The following is a 23,426-nucleotide window of genomic DNA, read 5'->3' as shown; positions in this document are numbered from 1 at the left end:
ATTGTCTTAATTCTAGATACTAAACTAAAGCTTTCTCGACATGTTATTTTGACTCACTTATGTATAATATGAAATAGAGCTAATCTTATATACACTAATAATGTATACACTATCACAGTTGAATATGTGGCACATGATCAAAATTTAAATTAAAATGAGCTGTCATGCACTCAATAATAAGAGAGTATACACTGTCAGTTTATAAAAGATTAATCATATAAAATAAATGATCTCTCAATTTGTTGCAAAACAGAACAAGTAAAATTCAACATGTAGTTGAGATTCGAGTTGATCTACATATATAGAAAATTAATTAGTCGAATGTGTCGTTAAATCACTGAGTATAACTAGTACAGTTGATAATTAACTCGCATTACATACTAATATTTAAATATTTGTATCTTGATTCATTGATTTGTACGATAAAGCTTTACATATACTAGTATTAGAAGCAACGTATGTCATAAACTAGCTCTTTTTTAAGACCTTGATTGTATTTAGTAATGAATAATTCGAAAATTTAAAAATAATTACATGAACGTGGGAGGTGCGAAGAGAGTCAATGAAGCCAAATACACTTACTAATTAAGACTCCACACAGAATGGCGACATGCTAGGTGGTGATATGCTTGGGAGTTCCAATTCAGGAGACTAAAATCGGATTTGAACCTCGCAGTAATAGGGATACTTACCTACGAATAGGGAACATATGGAATTAAATAAGGAGTAAATTGTTGAAATCAATGTTGAAAAATGAGTTGTGTTGTGGTCCATTTGTAATTTTAGAGGATAGTTAGGCACTTTGGCAGTGTGGGACGGCAGATGGGATGGGCTGTGCAAATGAGCAAAGTTTGGTGCGGAGAGACTTAAGAATTTGGAAGATGCTTGCATGCTTTTTCAACTTTATACCTACAATTTTTTCAACTTTCATTCAACCTTTTTATGAAAGAGTGGTTATTATACTCCTCCTTGGCCGTTCTTTGTTAACTTTTTTTTTTATTTGGACTTCTTCAACTTCTATCGTTTTATCATCTAAAATGCTTATGCTCACATTCATTAATTGTTTCCAATTACATTTTAAAATTTATTCAATCTAATTTTACTTTTTTTTCTTTAAAAAATAATGCATAGAATCCCATTTATTCAGTCTAATTGACGAAACGGTAGGATTATATTATTTGAGATAAAAGTAATTACAAACGAGCAAATGTTCGATACTTACATTATGCTACTAATACAGTAGATTGGGATTAATCCATTCTACGTCTTGATAACTGTTCCTCAAAGGTCGAGCACTAAACTGAACACTAAGATCATTACTGCTGTAGGTACATGCAACGTATAACTTTTTCTGCAGTGGTTTAATATAATATCATCAACAGCTAGAGACTCAGAGTAATGAGACTAGTTTAAAATAGTAACCTTTTCAAACATGATTCTTAGTGTAGAAATTAATTTCATGTTCTTTGTCGAATGCCACAAGTAAAAGATTTTCCGGAAATTAGGATGATACTGCTGAAACGAGACAGTTTATGGAAAAAAAGAATTATGATGACGCTCTCGCTTATTGTCTTCTAAATTCATAATTTGATGAGTTTTAAGTTTATATAAAGGATTGCACGAGAGAATAGTTTAACAAGTTTGGCTTTTGTCAAATTTTCTGTTATTAGTATAGGTTTCAATAAATGAAATGAAATAAGGACGTTTATAAAAGAAAAATAATTTTCGTCAACAAAATGTTTTTTTCCAAAAGCAAAAAAAAAGAAAACATACATCATTTTTTGAATTTATGTTACTGATATTCATTGACAATAAGCTAAACAACGAGCAAAAAAGTTTTGTTACTGAGATGGGGAATCAATTTCCAGTTGACGAAACCTTAGTGTGTATTAATCCCTTTTGGATCTTACAGGGAATAGCATTTAATAGCTTTTTTTTAACTAAATTTCGGTTAACTTTCTTAAGAGTCAATTATCTGAATTTGCTAACCAATCTGTTTTTTTTTTTTTTTTTTTTTGCCTTTTTAATCGATCTTTATGTTAGTCAACTAGCTAGCCGTAAATCCATCGTTAGATATAAACTCGTTAATTTGGTATTCCTCCAATGACCCATTTCTGGTGAATTTTGGACTTTATTTATTGATTCGATAATCTATCATATATATATATGTATATACACGTATTAACAATTATTATCTTTTCTTGCATTTATATACTTTCCTTATTTAATCTTGTCTACCCTTTCTTATAGTTATTTACTTTTTTTAATTATTTTTATATTTTTAAAAATATAACACCTGGAATATATCTTAATGAGTGTTCATTAGACAAAACCGTTATTCATTTATTTATTTGCGCATAACGGATTCTTTTCGGGTGGATTGAAGTAGAAGGATTAAGAAATTATCTTTGGCCAGTCCAGAAGAAAAGGAATTGTTTTCAAGTGCAATATATCAACATTTTGGCGCAATCTAGAGAATCATTAGCATCTTAGAACGAATAATTGGTTTTTGGAAGGATTTGTTTGGAAACAAGCAATTAAAATTTGTGAACATGGGTTTTGGTTATTATTAACTTACCTAAACATAATAATTAAAAAGTAAACTTTTGAAAGCGAAAGGGTGATCTAGAAGGAATTAAAACACAATAATGTCATCCTAGGACCAAAATTGACCTTATAATTCCAAAAATTAATGTCATAATCAAGACTCAATAACCTCTAAGACTCCAATTAACTGAATGAGCATTTTCTTTCTTTTTTTTTTTTGGTAAAACGCGAAATAAAAAAATTAAAGAAATGCTTGACTAAAGGTCTAGAGTTAAAGGTATAAATTTTTTAAAAAAAAAAAATCCTAGCTAGCCCATGATTTTGATGAGTATGATCAAGAAAAATCATTAATCGTATTATTAACTACTTAATATGTTTCATTGTAGGGGGGTCTTATGCATTAAAATTAAAAAGTGTATGAATGAGAAGATTTTCGGTCCAATTGTTTCTTGGATAGACGTGAACCAAATAATGCTAAAGCAAAAACTATTTCCTAATATAAACTTATGATGTCTAATAATGGTTAAAAGGTTCAATCAAGTATCGCAAATCAACATCTTGGCCCCATAATTGATCTACAAACTTTTCTTTTTCCGACTAATCATGATTAATAAGAAGGCAATGGGTCCTGCAAATTAGGTCTATCCACACTTTTCTACCTTATATGGGTGAGACAGGCCCTTTTCCCCACCTTTAATGCACGAAATTAAAGGAAGGAGAGAATTTATTTAGCAAACAGCAACTTCTTAAGTTATTCTTTTTGTTCAATTATTTGGCTAAGCTGTTTGTTTATGGCGAAACGCGACGGGTTTCCGTCAATTTGTTCCGTAGAGACGAGGTATAAGGATATTCCTTTTCCCATTCCGTACGTCAAGGCGCATGATTTTTGCGTGAGCAAAACCCCTTTGCTTGTTCCGCGCGGGAATGCTCCCCACCAAGTCAGGTTTTTGGAGTTTCTCCATGCATGGTGATGCCTTGTTTCGACAGTAATGGATTTCCATCTTAATTGGTTGGGAAGCTTGGAATGGATTTCAACTTGTAATTGTAAACACTTTCGCCCCAAAAAGAGTTGCTTGGAGAAGGGGACTATTTTAGGGTCCAAAGAGCTTGCTAAGGTTTAAATAAGGGTCTAAGCAAGTATAATCAAACTGAATACTCTAATGTTCCAGTTTGTTTGATTATTTTAACAAGTTTAATTTGTTTATTTATCAAACCGAATTTAAATGAACTTTTTATTAAGTTTGAAAATTATCAAATATAAAATGCTATTCAAATTTGGTTTAACCAGTTGGCAAATCAAACTCGAACGAGCAGTTATCAAGTCGAATTTGATTCGAATAACAAGTATGTTGATTCATCGTTCAGTCCTAGATTTAAACTTGGGATCTTATAGGATCTCAATGTTCGTTAGTAGTGTCGTGTTAGGAGTTATTGCCCCCTTTTTTTTACGAGAGTAGAAGTGAATATACTCCGAGTAAACATATGAACATCGCCCTTCAAAAGCATTCATTTTGTCCATCTATAAACATTTACGGTTGTTTTTGGATGTATACACATTGATTAAAGATGAATCTCCCGGAGTACAAAAAATACTTGCGGAAGAGGAGGAAGTAGATTAAAGGAGGGGCCGCTGCCTGCCCCCCAAAATTTAAGACATCCTTTTACACCCTTTCAGAAAAATGAAAATGATCACTTATGCGCTAGCAAAAATAAGATTCTGTTCCCCAAAATTTTGAAAATCCTTTAACATCCCCTTAAAACATTTAAAATGTTTACTTACGCCCGTATAATAAGTACACTTTACTTGCATCCTAAAACTTTTACGAAAGTATGAGGATGCCCCTTTGAATATACATTTTTATTAGTCTTACCCTTCAAATTTCAAGATATATCAGCAAAGGTGATATTTAAGGACGTAGAGCTTTAAAACTGCTTTAATCCAGCAATTCATTGTTGAATTGTGGACAGTAACACATTTGGTAGTTGAAAAATTAAAGAATTTTGATCATTCATTTGATGCTTATATAGATATTCTTTTCAAAATAGACTATATTATAAAAAGACGCTTAATCAAAAAAGACTATATTCTTTTCAAAAAAGACACTTAATCAACTAGACTATATTATAAAAATCTCTCTTGTATTGGTCATAATCAAATTGATGTGCAACTTGAACTTGTATGATTAATAATTGACTCTACACCATAGATTTGCAACTTGCAACCGCCAAAAAAGAGCACCTCAATGTGGTACCATCAGCTATAGGAGTTGTAAATACTATACTAGTGTTATTAAAAAATTAGGCTGGTACAATATAGGAAAGAATAAACATAAACTGAAAATAGGTGGATATTGAAAATAACAATCCGAGGCTTGTGAGCACAATTTCCTTCAAACAGATTCGCTCCCTACAGGTAGAGTGCTCGAGGTTAAGTAGGCGTCTGTCTCCCAAGATACAACGGATTAAAGGTGAATATGTTAGCACCAAACTTCTTCACCACAGCGAACTCGAACTAGAGCAATATAGAACACTATAAAAGATAAAGATGCAAAAGAAAAAAAAATTGGAGAGAGAGCTCTGTTTTTTTTTTTTTTTTTTTAACAAAATAAAAAGAGAGTTATTTATAGATGTTGGCCAAGGGTGATTGTAGAAATTGGAAACAAATGTTAAATTCCATTTAATTATCTTCACATTTATCAAAGTACCACATTCATGTACATATATGTATTCTCGATAAGAAAACTCCAAATTCATGTATTAACAATTACGTACATAAATACTTAATTCCTAAGTACATGAATCCTAGGTACATGAATCTTCAGGTACATGAATGATAGATAATTATCCTTGGATTCTATCAAGAGTGCCATTATGAGAACGATTTTCTCATTCACTCTACAATGGATTTTTCCATTTTTCCAACAACTAGTAGTCGTGTCTTTGTATGGACAATCAATTGAAAAGTACAATCTAGAACAAGAAGATTTCGCAAATTGCTTGTAAACATTGAACATTTCCTTGCAGCGGGGAAACAACCATTTGCACTGTTGCCTATACAGATGTCAAAATGCTACTTATTACAAGAAGGATCTCTTATTTACAATCGCTCCAGTCTTATCATTCAATTCAATTTTTTCTTGGAATGATTGACTTGTCGACTGAATTTTATTGCTAGTTCGCGTGAAGTTTCTAACATATATAGACATAGCAAAAGAACAATTTAACAGATGTTGAGCTTAACTAGTATACTTACAGATTTTTACAAGTTGCAATAGCTTAGTCTACGATAAATCCACATTCATCGGAGTGGTTTTCTCCAAAATTAGTTGCAAGACAGCTCTCCAATCCACTGGTAAGTTTGATATTATAAAACTAGTAGGCTTATAGATGGAAAAAGAGTTGCTATAAAAAATTTAGAGGTCTTGACTTCCCACATATATTGGCATCCCGCCTACCTTTCCCAGGGAAGTTGTTCGTCTAGGATAGTTTGCTCCATTAAACCTCCAACTCCTCTTCAGCAACTCCCTCACGCACCCCCAAAACCCGAACCACACAATATTTTGGTTTCACTTCTCTTCAGCAAATTAGAAGTTTGGTTTCACTTCTCTTCACCAACTCCTTTTATTTAAGTATTGCTCCATTAAACCTCACTCCCCTTCAGCAAGTTAGAGGTTTTGATTTCACTCTGCATGTTTAAATAACTAGCTTAAATAAAAGAAGGGAGAATACTCGTTTTGGGTTTTCTTTGGGGGACAATGTTTTGGTCTAACACCATATTCAAAATGTGCGTTCCCATTTGCGTCATTGCTAGCTGGTTGTTGCACATTTTGATCCTTCATTGTAACGCACTATCAAGGGCACTCAGATATGCTCATATGATGATGATGGCACGAAAGGGAGAAAAGCAAAATCATATCAATGTGAAACGTGCACTAACCGGGAATTGGACTTTAAAAACTAATTAACGAGTAACATTACACTCTAATTGCAGCTCATATGATGTGCAAATGAGCTTCGCAATACACATATAGTGCTGATTAATGTTAAAACCTTTTTATTCATATATTATAGCATCTTTCTTTCTTCTAGCTACCCCATTTTTTCTTTTTCTTTTTGGTTTTTTTAAAGGATTAATCTTTCCTACATTGATAGTGTATACAATGTCGATGTTGGATGAATGACAACTATACAAATTTTGAATTTAAAATTTAACTTTTCCGCATATGTCATGGACATAGTTATAAAACCCAGCTTGGTCCAATAGTCGAATCGGTCAACTTGGTGAACCGGTCATAGGATCAGATTGAGTTGCTTTTTAAACCAATTAAGTAACAAAGCTGTTGACTAGTCAATGACCCGACAATTCAATCGGTGAACCAGAAAAAAACCATCTATTAAATTGCCGGTTGAACCATCAATTTCAAAATTTTACTAATTTTCTAATTTAAAATATATTATTATATAATTTGACTATTGTGCAACTCACGATTGAATCGGTGATTTGGTGATTGGGTCACCTCTCCGATTGAGCTCCGGACCAAGTTTAATAATTATGATCATGATTCCAACAGTAATAATTTATATACTGTCAGTGTATATAAACTTTACTTTTTTTTTTTAAATTTGCACAAAGTAAAACATAATAAAACACAACACCATCCATCATTGGCATCTTGTAGAAAGTAAAGAATGAGAAATATCCAATTCTTGCTGAGGGTTAAGAACTCAAGGTTTTTTTTATGGAGGAAAGGCAATTGCCCTCTTCATGTGATTAATAAAATTTAAAACTGGCATTTCTTTCTCATGTATAGGTTTGTCTATATATATATATATATATATATATATAAGAACTTAAGCATTCTGAGTCAAGGAAAACAAAGTAAAGAATTAGAGTGATTTTATTGTTTTCAATTCTAGAATTTTTACACACATATGACTAATAAAAAAAATTAGATCCTTCCACTTCTTATCTTGGAAACTTTTATTAGGGAAATATTCATTGAAACAAAAATCGAGTCAAAGTTTGCATAATTGTTTATATATTTATTTCTACCCTACTCTTTACATGAATATTTTTCCATCTTGTTAAAAAAAAGCATTTACAACAAATTCACTATTTATTATTCCCTCCATCTCACTTTGATAGTTTTGATTTTTTTCTCATAAAGTTTAAGAAAAATTAATCAACTTTGTTGGAAAAGTAAATCTAATCTAATGTTTTTCTAAAATACTCTTACATTGTTATTATGAGTATTATTAATCACTATACCTTTACATTAATTATAACATAAATACTAAAAGTATATTGCACCACTCTAGACATATATCAAAACAATTATTGGTGAAAAAGTTGACTATATTAAATAAGGTAAACTATATTTACTGATAACGAAGTCTATTAAATAGGAGTATTTTAGATAAGTTAAAAGTTAATTATATTTTTAAATTGAAAGGTGAACTATAATTTAGACTGATGAAAAAGAAAAACAAAACTATTAAAATAGGATAGAGGGAGTAGTATAATTACAAATAATATCTGTAATGTATTGCTACCCAATTGTAAAATCATTTATTTTTATTTTCGTTTTTATTCAAGAGAAGCTCCAAATTTTATCTTGGAATTTTTTTGATGCATTACAGCCCATTACTTCAAACCTTTTGAGCCAATTGGAGCCCATGGGTGAGCGTTTCGTGGGCGAAAAATGAAAAATGTCTGTCCGGACTTTGCAACCGGGTCAATATCGGGTCGAGTTAATCAAACGTGATAAAAAGGCGCACGCTTCTTTTTCAGCAGCTCTCCAATATCCGTTCACATACGTACGAGTCTCTCAAACTTCAACCTCCGCCGAAAAACTCTCCGGAATCTAACCCCCCCTCCCCCAGCGCCGTCCACGATCACCGGGGAATCCTAAATTCTCAGCAAACACAAGCAGATGGCCAAGAAGAGGAAGTCTGTGGCCACAAGCTTGGACGAGGTGGATCGGAGCATGTACTCCACCTTCTGCACCGCCGCTAACTCTCTTTCTCAGCTTTATACTCAGGCGATGAACCACCAAAAGCTCTCCTTTCAAGCCGGGGAACGCCACGGCCTGGTATAGGAATTGCCTATTTCTTCATCTAATTAGACAGCATATATTTGTTTTCCGAATTCATATGAAAGTTTTCATTTTTTTAAAATTATCTTTTAATTCGTATCTATATGTACGTAGTTATATGCATTTATTTGCATACTTGTGGTAAAATAATGTCTGATTTTTCCGTTGGATTAAATTTTCAGCTTTGGCAATTTGCTGCATATGAATATTACTCGACTGATTATTGCTTTTTGGCATTATAGATGTTTCTGGTGTTTCTTCCCCTCTCCTAACTTGTTTTTAGACAATCACTGGAAAAGAGAACGATTGGAAACCAGGGAAGATGTGTAATTTAGGTTTTAAAGAGTGTCTCCGTCATTTCCTTGGTGTTTTGGCAGCAATTGGCTTTTATTAGCAGAATGGAGTTGCTATCAAACTTTTTGTGATGTCAAATTGGTGAATTTTTGGTGTGTGAGAGTGGTCTATTGAGCTGCTGTTGTTAGGAAATGCTAGGGTTAGAGTAGGTTAGTAGTTGAAAATTTTGTGCAACATTAGGTTATTGTTGAATCGTAGTATTGGTATTTTTGTTTGTTGAAATATTTGTCCACGTAATGCGATCAACCCAACTTGTTTCTTTCAAGAGTGAACCACTTGAGAATGTCTGTTGTGTCTGCAATAAGTGGAACAAGGATTGTAGGTGACTCATGATCGATGGCTGTGAGTTTTGGATTAATTGTCGTGTTCTTATTGAGGCAGAGTTTGAGGATTGGGATGGAGGTGGAATGTGGACATGATAGATGAACAATTACGAAGTTATTTTTTGACTTTAGAGTACCATATACTGATTTGTACGTTGAATCCTTGATCTGTCAGGGAAAAGTATTAAAATGTTAATTGGTCCATAAAAGTTTTTGCCTTTTGTCATGGGTTGTAAGAATATGTAGAATTTTGGCTGTTATAAGAGTGTATAGTGATATGGCTGTTGGTTCAAATGTTAAGTTTCTAAGGTTCAGCTTGCATTGGATTTACGAATAATTTGAGGCATTTCATTTGTCGAGACTGTTTCAAGCCATCATTAAAAGGCTGGTCTGGTATTCTGTATTTTGATGCTAAGGACTTAATGGAGGCAAAGTTTGTCAAAGCTCAAAGTTTTATGAGCCAGCAAAACCACTCACCTTGCACTGTTTTACTTTCTGCTGCGTTTGGTGCAAGTTAGTTGCTTGGAGATGAGCTGATTGCATAGATGTTAGAATTTTTCACTTCGAGGGATCCATCCTTCAAGATCATGGGAATCTTGTTAAGTCACCATAAAAATGCAAGAACTTTCAGTTATATTTGGAAGAATGTTGTCACCAAAATTTGATGCAACAAGTAAAGTTGCTCCTGTGCATATGCATCTTTACCAATCTTCTTTCCCCAACTTCAATTACTGTGTCTTCCAGTCCTTGTTTTTAATCTTTAAACATTTTAGTCTAGAATTAGCAAGTGAAATTGGTGCTGCCTTTATTTGGCAGAATTCGAAAATTCATGTTTAAGTGGAAAGCCTGAATGGTGATCAGGTGTTATGACATTAGGAGAGCTGAAGCTTGGGGCTAGAAGGCTGAAAGTTTGGTAATTTTATTCTGGATGGAGGGCAAGCATCACTCACTTTCTGTTACTTTGTCAGGGCACTCAAAAGAAAATATATAGAAGTGACAGCACGCATGCTTATAATGTAGTGGAGGTCATTACACTGAAAGAGTTTAGAAATTCTTATTTTTTTGGTTATCCAAAATGACAAAGTTTCAGTTTGGAACTGTGAGCACTGTATTAGGTAATGTAATAGCTTCTTGTTAATGTTGCTGCAGCTTCATTCTCATTAGTATTTTTTGTGGTTTTTTCTTGCTTCTATGATATTTTTCAATACTGGATTTTCTTTGTCTGCAATTAGATTCCTAGGCTTTGGTATTCATCCTGATCTTTCTGATGTCTGCTTGCCTGATATCTTTAATGTAGGGTGTAGTTTTATAGCATGTTAAACTTTATGCATCTGTGAAAGGCTATGTCTTGGTTCTGCGGAATAACTTTTATTGCATCTTGTTCTACAAGGAAAAACTTTATCAGTGGATCTTGAGACAGCAAGAGGGTGGGTCAAGAGTAACCACAGGTGATGTGCTTAGCTATTTGCAGGTATCTTTTCTTCCTAAACTTCCTCTTAGAAGCTCATTTGGGTCATGCTTGTCCTATAGTTTGTCTGGATTGAAGCACAGCTGCACATACTCTTATCTATTCTCTGGCCTATAAGTTTGTTAAATCTGTATGTGTTGTACACTATTTGCAATTGAGCAGGCTGTTATTATCTTTGTCATCTGCTGAATCTTATTCAGGTTCAAGTGTTGGACAAATTTCAACCTTATTAAATAGTCTATGCTGAGTAACATCACTGATGTGTGCATCATTTATTGGTTTAATATGATGATGGTAAATTGGTACATTTGAGTCCTAGTATATCTGACAATCTTCTTCTTTGTCTAGGAGCCCAAGAATTTAAAACAAATGCACACACCAAAATCTGGTCTAACGATGTAGATATCAATTTTAGGGTAGGAACTGAGATATGGATACTAGATGTATGTTCAGTTTTCCTTTGACAAATGCTTGGAATTGGTTACAATGCGTGAACCTGTTAGTTGCTACTTGGGATTTGTAGCTAACTTTTGGCAATTTTTTTTTTAAAATGTATTGCTGAGACATTAATGAGGTAATTTGCATAATTTCAATCACTAGCTGCTTGTTTTCATGTTCTTTTGGTGTTTTGATTTAGTGAATGCATACTATTTGAATATGGAGTTTTGGATATTGTTGATTATTTGGTAGTATACACAGTTTTCTTTCCCACTAAGAATTAATATGTGGATCCATTTTTGCAAAATTTCAATGGATATCTGGTTGTTTTCCTGTTCTTTTGGTGTTGAATTCAGTGAATGTGTGAAATTTGAATATGGGTTTTGAAATATTGTTGATCATTGGTAGTGTATCCTGTTTAGTTTCCCACTAAGAATTCATTGATACCCGTGGCAGACCGAGCTGGATTATTCTGGAGAAGAGCCACCCATATCACCAAGAGCACCAGGACAGCATCAGCATTTACAATCTGCGCACTTTGCAAACTCAGGCATGATAGTTCCTACTGGCTCTTCTGGGTTACCCCCCGGGGTGCAGGGGTTTCGTTCCGAGCCCTCTGATCAACAATCAAAAAATTATGTTTTTTCAAATGCTCTTTCTAGCCCCGTTCGTCGAAGTCTTCAGAACTATCACATTTCTCCAGGAGGATACTTTCAGAACAATGTTCAGCCCAGCACAAATGGAAATAGGAGCAGTGAATCCAATTTTATTCATCAGCAGACTAGGGATCCCAATCCTGTCAACTCCAACGATTCTGCCATGGATATGCATGCGGATAGTCCAGGTCACGAGTCTACTTACTGAAAGGTCCGAATTTGTGTGCCTTGAGCTGCTTGTCATGTCGTAAATGGAGAAGTGTGGAATTGCTATTCAGGTCTCTGTAGATGTCGTGCTTGTCAAAGGATGTTTACAAGGATCGATGGGGACACGGAGTTGGCGGCCATCTTATTAAGACTAAGCTGGTGAAATCTTGGAGTTTGCCATGAAATTTATGTTAAACCTAAGTACCGATCATGGGCCAGAAAGGCAACATGATGAGCAGTATGCCTGTCAGAAGTATCAAACCTTGGTTGGACCAGTTTTTTTTTTGGAAAAAAAAATCTTCCTAGTCTTGCATGTAAAGGGCTGTTTACTGGTAGCTATTATAGTATTTGAAAGCTCATTATTGTTTGCATGACTCTATATAATTTTGCTCTAATTGCTACGAGTTATAGTAGGCTCTTTTTCAAATACGATAAGCATTTTTTTTGTCAAGTAGGGAGGGGTGAAGTTTTAACGAGCAATTCAGTGAGAAATACCCCCTCACTATTGTAGGGGTCATCAAAATTCACTCCATTCATTATGCATTTCTACTTATATTTCATAGCCAGACACCAACTCTGGGATTCTAGGTTTCTTGCATCTTCACATCATCATAGGTCCATGTCCACAACTCCAAAGCAGGGTGACGGTGATAGGTAGAAAATGTCGTAGAATTAATTTTTTTAATTTTTTTGTATATATTTGTGAGTTATTTTTGATATATTGTGTGGATGAGATGTTTTTTAAGTTTTTTTTTTATGTATTATTATAACATTGTATTTGGAAAACTTATTTTTGAAACATAGGTCAATTCAAACGGAGCTGATCATGTTTCAAGTACATTGCAAACTGAGCTAATTCTGTCACTGAAGGAAATAACGGGCCACCCAGGATACTCATTGGAAAAAAAAAAAAAAATCGAACTGTATGGTGGAGTAAAACGATCACGGATGTGCATCTCAATCACAAAATAAAGCTGAAAAGAGTGTATTGAAAGTCCAGAAGGAAACTTTTATAATTGACAAATGAAGAATAGGAGGAGCTACTATTATTGACACATTAGAATCATTTTCCAAGTATTGATGGTAAACACTGGCCACTAAGTATCTTATTCTTGTTAATAGGTGAAATGACTGATTCTATTTTTTGCATATTCTGATGGTACTAAAACATCACTAAATTTCAATGAACTACACTGTCTTTTCTTTCCCTTTCTCTACTTTTTTTTGGGTTTAGATAAAATAGTAGTTTGATGTTAACGCACCCAAACGAGCACGAAGGAGAGCCACCACTACAATGATGGATTGCCTGCCATTTTCCTTTGGAGAGTTGGGTCACCGTCAGGTGTGGTGTGCAAATGCAATGGGAATAATCGTGTAAAGCTCTAGTTGTCACAGTTCTTGATCATCGTACTGATGAAATGAAAATTTGCACTTGGACATTTACCATAAGCTAATGAAGGAGGGGAATAATGGGAAAATTGTTGCAAAAAAAAAGAAAAGAAAAAGAAGAGCAAATTCAGTTACTCACACTTGCCCAGAATGATTCTTGCAAGCTTGTTTTCTTTAGTGGCGGTGGAGAAAAAGAATCCCACCCTCTAAGATGCATGGAAAATTGGGTTTGTTCTTATTGTCTTTTGTGTTTGGATTGCATTTTCCATGATTTTTCATGGAAAAATTACTGTAGCGATTTGATGTATGTGAGGGAAAAAGGTAATAGGGAAATGTGATCACGGAAAATGACGTAATTTTCCGACGGAAAATCGCAATCCAAACAAGACCTATTTTTCGTTTTTGTTTTGGGTGCCCCTTTGTATATTCTTTTTTAGAAATGACAATTGATCATTACATTCAACTACAAATTTCATGTTCTAAACAAGTATGAGAGTCTATTGTACATAGCATACATTTTCTCATGCAACTTAGTCATATTTTAATTACAAACCTTATTAATAATGATGTTAGCCCCTAGGATGAGTGCAGATCTTTTTTGTTAGTATAGTGCTTAGGATCATCTTCCCGACACGATCCATCTCGAATACTTTCCGATGTACGGAATTACCTGGTAACTTAGAGAATCTATGAGCCGAATACATTTATGATAAGATGTAATTGACATGATATCATACAGGCTTTTGCAGGCCTCTATACTCCTGCACTAACAGATCTATAACCGACCTATCGCCGCATCTTGTCCCATTAATGTGGCCCGAACTCTAATGAAACCTCTCAGGTTCCTCCATAAATACCTCATTTCTTGAACCCCAAAAGGCAACAGCTCCTTAGCCCTTCTATTCGGTAATCCATTCCCGAACACTCAACCCTTGCTAATTTAGGCATCGTAGTCAAACAGAGGGAACATCCCCGCCTTTGCTTCTAATTTCGTACAGGAAATCGGAGTTGGAGTTTGCTGATCTCTGGTCTTCTCGGTAACTCCGATCGTGACTCTACAGTTAGCATTTTGGTTTAGATACCTATAGGCACGCATGGCTCCCCCTAATTCATATACAGGCCTGAACCAGCTATGTCCCTTCTGGCAGAAAATTAAGTGGAAAGAATGTGAGTTGGAACCTCTCTTCAGCTAACCACAACCCTCTTACTTACTAGATACATTTCATCTTGCGGAAAAGGGTTGGAATCAAATAGAGCTCTCCAATAATTGGATAGCCTAAGAAAATCAACACACGTAGTCTTATCAATTCAAACCCCCTGACAATCATAGTTAACAAACTACAATCACTAATGTGACTGGGGACATCAAGAAAGACCAACAAGACGTGTACTGTTGTTGACACCTGATTTTTGTCATGTTCTTTTTTAGTAATTCATAAGTTTCATATTCAAAACCGTTTATGGTTTACTTTTTGTAATAACTGAAATTGTTACTGATGATATTTATTTATTTATTCTTTTCGTTATTGATGAATATTCTAGCAGTACTTAGGGCTCGCTAATTTTCAATAGATTCGATGAGAAAATGGAGTGCAGCAAAAGCTGTTTCCTTCTACTACGATTTTCTGCTACTGTCCAGTGGTAGTAAAAGAGAGTCACCTCAAACTTTTGGCTGTATGGTGATTTGTGAGGATTGGAAGTATTCAATGATACATTTTCCTTTGGCGCATTTGGTCACATCAAAGTTTGGTTTGCAATTGGAACATCAGCGAGTTGAACATTTCCAATAATAAGCTAAAGGCTGCTGCGGGGAATATTTGGAAGATTGTTGCATGAAAACAAAACGCAGTCACTTTGAAACAAGTGTTGATTAGTTTTAATCAAATGAAGAAAAAGCAAAAGAAAGATACATTCGAAAACCCAACTGGGATAACTTATTGAAAAACTCTAGGAAGTGAAGTGGAAGATCAAAGCATTTGTTTTTTTACCATTCAAAGCTCTTCATGTTAAATCTTTTGTCTTCTTTTTCAGAGCTTGAAAACAGTAGTCATAGTTTGCCATCGATTTCAAAGGAAAATAGGCAACTTTTGAGCTGCAATTTAGCTGAAAATTCCAAAACTATAGTCAAGCAAACGTGCCTCTTTGGGCCTTTGGATGTTGATGCTCAATTTTTTGCCCACCCAACAAAATTCCTTGACGGACTTGGATCAGCAACAACCACCAAAATGTGCAATAGATTGAATTTCTAATTTCACTTCCCAAAAGTACATGGGATTCTATTGAACCTCTTTCTCATGCAATTCACATATCTTATCCAATACAATTTGTCACATCAGAGATTAATCGCAACTCGTTAGTGATGGTCTACAATGCATGAAAATGCTACTCACCCTTTGACTCACAAAGTCAGTAGTGGCGTTCACTAATATCATATGGGCCAGGGAAATAATCTAATCTGCAATGGAGATCGAATTTCAAGAATATATGTAGAAAATGAAGGGAAGTTAGCATCATGAGCCTCCTGAGATGAGTGCAGCTTTTTTTTTCTCTGTCTTTTTACTTTCTTTTCAATTGCTGTCAATTAGTACTTTCAAAATTGTTAAATCTTGTAATAACTTTTTTTCCGGGTATCTTATCTTAACTTTTGAAAAAGGATTGAAAACGCTCCCAAAAAAGGGGAAATATTGCATGTCAGAGAGTGGACATAGAGATTTTTATTGACTTAAATTTCGTTGTTGTAACTTGTAAACAAACATTTCCTAACGGAAATGCTTTAAGTTATAACAATCTGGGCTCTTTAAGTCGCGGGAATTAGTTATCAAACATTCTAAAAATACTTTTCGTGTTTAAAAATACTTTTTTTTAGGGATAATTTCAGAAACCTCCCCTGACGTTTCTGACAGCCTCACTCAACTCCCCTGAACTTTACAAAATATCAGCTACCTCCCCTAAAACTAAGTAGAGTATATCAAATCTCACCCAATTCAAATGCACAAACAATTTTAAATATGTATCAGGAGAGAGAAAAACATGTCATCCCACATCTGCCCTCAAGATTATCATTAGTGTCTTGGGCCTTGTTTGGCCTAAGTCACTACATTAAAAAAACTTTTACAGTAAAATTTTAGACAAACACCCAAAAAACTCACTTGTCAAACAGGGCCTTAATTTTTGTTGAACAGTACAAACCATCTAATAACAATGAAATTTCAGTGGGTGTATCTGAAATTGATGGAAAAGGCAAGGTGCCTATTGCATTTTGGAAGGCAGAAGCCAATTAACTAAGTTGGTTAATCATTCACATTACTCAATTAACTAATTCCGTCAAAATAGTTTCGAAATATATCATAAGTTATGAGGGTATATCTGTCAATTCATCATCAATGATATCACAAATAGGTCCCAATAACCTGACAGGGGAGGTATCTGATATTTTGTAAAGTTCAGGAGAGGTGATGAGACCATCAGAAACCTCCCTGAGGTTTCTGAAATTATCCCTTTTTTTTATAAGTATGCCGCAGTCTCAAACGGGACTTACAACTTTTTGATGAGTCTGTTTCTCATGGCTGCACGAAAAGTTTCCATTAATGAGGTCTCCTCCTTAATTTCATACACTATTCATATTTAGACCGAAGACCCAATTAAATTCCTGCTTGACCGCATTTTCTCTTTGCTTCTGACAGTCAACCAGGCAATTAATAGCGTCCGTTATAGACTTGAGATTTAATGCCTTCATCTATTAGCTCTGGTGCGGGGGACGACTTCGCTGGTAGTCATCAACCAGGCAATGAATATTTTTTTACACGTTTCCCAATCACCTTTAAATCTCAAGTAAATTACACACTAAAAAAATATATATTACACTAATTTTTTCCAAAAATTTTTTCAAAAAAAGCAATTCATGACTCAAGCATATGACTTGGAATTTTGAACCTAGCTGGAATAAAGTACTTAACAAATCCCATTTACACCCGATACTCGATCCCAAAGGTCAGAATCAAGAAATAAGCATCTGGAGAAGATGATTTCATTCTAGGATCGGGCCTTGTATCAATATTTAAATCTGAATGTTTCAGCAGAGTCATCTGTTGAAAACAGGAGAGCTTTGCGCTTTGACTGATAAAATGAAAGCTCCATTAGCCATGAGAAATATAATAGAAAAAAGCATCAATTCTTTGTTTCCCTTTTTTTCTTCCCTCCTGTCGTTGACCTAAACTTTTTGCATATATTTCCATCATGACCTGGAAAGGCAAGGGGCATGGTGCCTAGACTATAGACCCATTAAAAAAAAAATTAAGAAAAATGAACCAGAATGCTCATCATGAAGTGACATCAATTACAGTTGGTCGGATTATGATTAGGGAAAAGAAAACTCATACTATAGAAAACTAGTCATGGAAGTATCAAACTATTTAGTTTAAAGAATTTCAGCTTTGGTTTCTAACATATGGAATTTGTTCAGTTTGTTTTATTTGGTAAAACCTTTCAAGTTTTGGTTTGGAAGTATGTTTTTGTATTTTTGTTAGTTTGATCAGTTATGTAAAATTGACAACTATTAGTTGATAAATGCACGAAAAACTCGACATAAAATCTCAATGACTATCTTAATTGAAGGTTAAAAAATAGTTGTAAAGCCTACCAGAAACAAATTGAAGGTTAAAAAATAGTTGTAAAAAAAATCAAAATTTGTCATCCTCCTTTCTTGGGTTTGCATCTAGCTAGGACATACAATTGGTACGAATGATAAATAAAGTCATGTTTTATGCGTTATACGCATTTAATCATTACAACTACATAATACCATTGCATAACAAAAGCAGATTTAGAATGAAAGTCCCTCCCTACTCATCATGCAGCAGTCCTAAGTGGACCATTTTATCATCTCTGAAATGATTCGGAGTTCCAAACGTAAACCCTCGTCGTGCTAGTTCATATCCAAAAGTAACATGAAATCTTCTTCTCATGTACATGTTTTTTGCTTTTTGAAGTATAAAAGAAAAAAAAAAGGTGAAGTAAAATAAAATAAATAAAAAGAATAGCAACTCTATGTTCAATTTACATTCTCTCTCTTTTTTTTTAAGTGAATTAATTTATGAGTAAATCTTTTTTACACTGACGGTGTACACACTATCATCGTTGGATTCATGACATGTGTGCAAAAGTTGATTTTCAAATTCAAATTTTGCATAGTTGTCAATCATCCAACGCTGATAGTATATATACTGTCAGTGTAGGAAAGATTAATTTATTTGCTTGCTCAAACATAAGAAATATAATTAGCAATCGATCTATCATAAGAAGTTAGTTTATTTGGACGAAAAGAAATCTTGATTTAATGAAGGGTAAACAACAAAAAAGTCCCCTGTGGTTAAGCAATCATACATAAAAGCCCCCTGTGGTTTCATATCATACCAGTCGATACCCCGTGGTTTGAATTAACCTGAAAAGTGGACAGAAATCGGCAAAACAGACGGAGCTGAGTGAATAGACGAAAATACCCCTCCGATGGGCATGTGCAACAGAACGCAGCTTGCATGTAAATTTTTTTTTTTTTAATTTTTTAAGTAATTTGTTAAATAGCCTGCCTGAAACCCGCTTGCTGGTTTCCCCCTTATGTAAAATGACTAAAAGCTGCGTTTCTGTTCTATTTATATCAAACACATACTCTCAAACCCTCACCTGAAGGGTGAGGATGAGAGGGGAGGTTTGCTGGGCATCCTAGGGCCCTCCGATGGGCATGTGCAACTCAACGCAGCTTGCATGTAAAAATTTTTTTTTTTTTAAGTAATTTGTTAAATAGCCTGAAACCCGCTTGCGGGTTTCCCCCTTTTTTTTTTTTTAAATAAATTCTATGCTAAAATGACTTAAAACAAAAATAAAAGACTAAAAGTAAATAAAAACTAGCATGAAAAATAAAAATAATAGTAAATAAAAATACACTAAAAATTTGGTGTCTACAGTAGTTACTGAATAATCTGGAAACAGATTGAATGATTCTGGAAACAGTGATGGAATCTATGTTCTGCATACACTTAGCTTATGTATTTACTATTTTTGTGGTGACTGAATGAAGTTCTTGGGTACCAGATTTTGGTTCCCTGAAATGGCAACCAAATTTTGTAGTTACTGAATAATCTGGAAACAGATTTTGTAGTTACACTCTTTGTTCTGGAAATAGTTCTGAATCTATGTTCTTGGCAAGTTGAGATGAATGTTATGCAGAATGGCAACTGGCAACTAGATTCAATTTTGTCTTCTTTTGTTTGTCTTCTATATCACTTGCTGTCCAATCTTCTTTTGTTTGTCTTCTGTATCGGTTGTTGTCCAATTTTTAGCAGGTATATTTCTTACCCGTAGTGGAAACACCAGAACAAATCTGACCATTATTCGGTTGGGGTAGACACCAAACAAAACTCCACAACTAGTTGAGCTAAGACTACCTGCTGAAATGCAGCTAGTTGAGCTAAGACTACTAATGTGCAAACAAAACTCCAGCTAGCTTATTTCGTTCATTTTTTGGCGTTTTCAAAATGCAGATTACCAAAACAAAACTAAAAAATGTCAATTACCAATTTTGTTCAATTTCACTGCAACAAAACTCCATACATCACTAGCAGACTACCAACTAGCAATTTGATAGATGAAGAACTATATAATCAACAACAGCCTACCATTATCTTATCTGGTAGACATCAACAATAGTAAAATAGAAAAGATAGATACCATTACACAACCTCCAACTAGTAATTTCAAATTCTTCATTTCATTGTCCAAATTTTCCAGTTTCGAGAGCACGCCACCCAAATACGCATTTTCTTCAACAGGTTGGCTCACTACGGGAACAGGTGCATCTCGATTTGGGTCGTCTCTGTAAATTGGGTTACACCATGAAAAGAACCCACATTCATCTTTTTCACACACAAAATATAACAATCCTTTCGATGGCTTTTCCGACTCAACAATTTTTAGCTTTGCCTTCCTTCGACAATTACATACCTTGTACTGGTATCGAAGACCTCTGCCTCCATTTCCCCCGCTTGTTGGTCGAGAGCTTGAGGAAGACATCTTGGGGTACTTTCTCCACTTTTCCTTCAGAATTTGCAGACCGAATATATACAAATTTTTACCTTAAGGCTTTGTTTCCTGCAATTCCTTTGCTAGCCAACAAGCTCTGCTTGATTGATTACTTGCACAGGCTTCGAATGCTGCCTTCAATTTTCAATTTTGGCCGAACATGAAGACTCAGAAGAAACGGAAGCTGGTCTCTTATTATTAAAGAGTGAAGGCTAAAATAGGCATATCAGGTGAAAGTTTGTGGTGGAAATCTGTTTTTCGCATATGCACGCGCCTTTGCAGTTCGTTTAAGACACACGCCGAATATTTGACGATTTTCGTCCACTTTTCAGGTTAATTCAAACCACGGTGTATCGACTGGTATGATATGAAACCACATAGGGTTTTTATGTATGATTGCTTAACCACAGGGGGCTTTTTTGTTGTTTACCCTTTAATGAATAATGTTGAGAATAGAGATTTTAAATAAGTTCAGATCCCCCTTTATTCTCTCCATTTCTTAAATCCTATCCTAAAAAATGCTAATTTATATGTGTTAGAGTTTTCTGGCAGTAGAGCAAAACTCCAAGCCGCCTAAAATTGAAGAATTTCATTTTTTTTTCCACAGAAATGAAAGTTCTAGTCATTGATTTGACTTTAGCAATTTGTCTTATATACTAGCTTCAATTAATTAAACGTTCCAAATCAAAAGATCTAGATGATTACGTAACCCTAAAGAACTTCAATACTCGCAAGCTTTTGATACGTTTCATGTTTCCTTAGAATTGATGTTTCAATTGTTGATTTGACATATGAGCTCATAAGAGTTTCATCAAACATACTAAGTACTTCAAATAATGAAAAGTTGCAAAATCTAGGTGACAAAATGATTAGGTAGTCCTAAGTTGCCAAACTATTTTCCGAATGCCAGATGTTTTAAGCAATTTCCACAAAATGAGGGTGCCAAATTTTTTTTCTCTGCTTCTTTATAATCTTTGTTATTTAACAGATGACCAAGTTTTAATGATTGTTTAGCGAATTTTGGACTATATTTGCGTGTGGTTTGAACCAAATTCTAGGACTCAACTGGTAAAACTAAACAACCAAATCCAATGACAAATGATTCGAAATTCTCTGAATCTTTTCAGTTATGTAAATTATTTAAGAGGTATTTAAATTTATAAATCACCTATTATTCTAATATTTAAAATATATCCAAATAATTAGTGAATTACAAATCTAAACGTCTCTTAAACATTCTAAACAATTAGAGTGATTTGGATGAATTTTAAATTTTTCATCAAATTCCTCAATCCAAACAAAGTTTTAAAGAATCTGACTGAGTGTTGTTAAATACTTTAATGTTAAATGAGCAAAGAAAAGTGCAATGGCATGGCAGAATTTTATGATGGTTTGAGCCTTATGTCATGTATGGATGGGTAATGATTCAGAGGCTGATGCTGACATGTGTTTGGATTGTAAAATATTTGAAATTTTTTTACTGTAACACTTTTTGTGATGTGATGTATGTGAAATAAAAAAGTAATTAAGAAGATAAAAATGTGTTTTGGAAATTGTAACGGTGATGTAAGCAAATATATTTGGACAAATAATCTCCTGTCCAAACACAACTAAAAACCAAATAGTATTGAGTGGACAGTTCTAAAATCTTTATTAGTTAATTTAGAGGGTCTTGGTCAATTGAATTGGGATTATTTTGTTTTACATATTTAAAGTAAAAGCAGCCATAGGAAAGTGAACAAACTAAAGCGAAATTTCCAGTCTAATTAATTGCCCATTGGCACTTGCTTTTCCAAAAATTAAGGCCTTAAATAAAAAAAATAACATTGATTATGATTTTGATCCCAGTGAACCAAAAAATGTTGGCATATCAAATCAAAACTCAAAATTAGAAATTTTCATATTATTATTTAGTAGTATTTTAGTCAAGTTAGGATTTTAGTAATTACATTGGAGTTAAGTTATGGTATTTTTATTGTTAAGGAATTAGTATCTTATTAAGAAATTTCTTATGGCTGTAAGACTTATTTATTAAGTCATCTAGTTGATAAATAGAGAGTCATATTATTGTATTTAGTTAAGAAGAGTGAACGATTAAGAGTCTTACTCTTATTATGTGATTAATAGATTATTGTTGGTATTATTTCTCTTCTCCCACATATATTATTATGTGTGTAAATTGCATCCCCATATACATTGATTTTATGTAATATATCTCCTATATATTTTTGGGTTCTACAAAAAAGAGCACCATTCCTTATCTGGTAAAACAATGCCCAAAATAAACATATGAGACGTTCCAAAATCAATAATATATCCTAAATAAGAGGAGGGAACTATCCGGATTTCTGAGTCGGGGATTATCAGTATTTTAAACAATCGAGAAGTACAAGAAATGAAGTATGTTTAGTAAATTGCTAACCTGTAAGTCTGTTTTCTTTCTTTACAAAAGGATCGAATTTCCATACTTCTTTGTTTTTAATAGCGATACCAAATGCTACGTAAAAGGTCTTGCATGTAACTTATTTAGTTTACTGTATGCTTAAATGAATCCTATCTCAAAACTTTTTCTAGCAAACTATAATTTCATATTACTACATCATTATGCATTCGACTATTTGCAGGTGGTGAAAAGTTCACCATCAACACACCAAAAATGGAAATGAGTGTTTTTGACGGGGGATTATTTAGGATAATTTTTTGAAAAATATTATAGTACTTTTTGTGATATAATGTATGTTAGATAAAAAGGTGGTTTAAAAAATAAAAAATAGTTAAAAAAAGTGTTTATGATACAATCAAATAATTTTTTTTTTACAAATAACAAGTCATCCAACAAACTATTTAGTTTAAAGGTTTAATGGTATTTTTTTTT

At 33.9% G+C, this 23,426-nt stretch overlaps 1 protein-coding gene across 1 annotated transcript; it reads left to right on the top strand.

Moving 5' to 3' along the window:
• The first annotated feature begins 8,360 nt into the window (after window positions 1–8,360).
• On the top strand, window positions 8,361–12,534 carry LOC113749567. Its single transcript, XM_027293349.1, has 3 exons — window positions 8,361–8,639; window positions 10,710–10,790; window positions 11,682–12,534. The coding sequence occupies exons 1-3, from the start codon at window positions 8,481–8,483 to the stop codon at window positions 12,087–12,089; spliced, it is 648 nt and encodes a 215-aa protein (XP_027149150.1). The 5' UTR covers window positions 8,361–8,480; the 3' UTR covers window positions 12,090–12,534.
• The last annotated feature ends 10,892 nt before the right edge of the window (window positions 12,535–23,426 follow it).

The sequence above is a fragment of the Coffea eugenioides genome, chromosome 10 (genome assembly GCF_003713205.1).
Source record: "Coffea eugenioides isolate CCC68of chromosome 10, Ceug_1.0, whole genome shotgun sequence".
NCBI lineage: Eukaryota > Viridiplantae > Streptophyta > Magnoliopsida > Gentianales > Rubiaceae > Coffea > Coffea eugenioides.
The sequence above is the reverse complement of the archived record's forward strand: the minus strand, read 5'-3'. Positions and strand labels throughout refer to the sequence as shown.

Bases quoted from the DNA above. Each gene is read 5' to 3' on its own strand.
- LOC113749567 (XM_027293349.1), top strand. From the start codon at position 8,481: ATGGCCAAGAAGAGGAAGTCTGTGGCCACAAGCTTGGACGAGGTGGAT. The intron at 8,640-10,709 runs GTATAGGAATTG...TTGTTCTACAAG, and splicing joins CCGGGGAACGCCACGGCCTG to GAAAAACTTTATCAGTGGAT. The intron at 10,791-11,681 runs GTATCTTTTCTT...TACCCGTGGCAG, and splicing joins ATGTGCTTAGCTATTTGCAG to ACCGAGCTGGATTATTCTGG.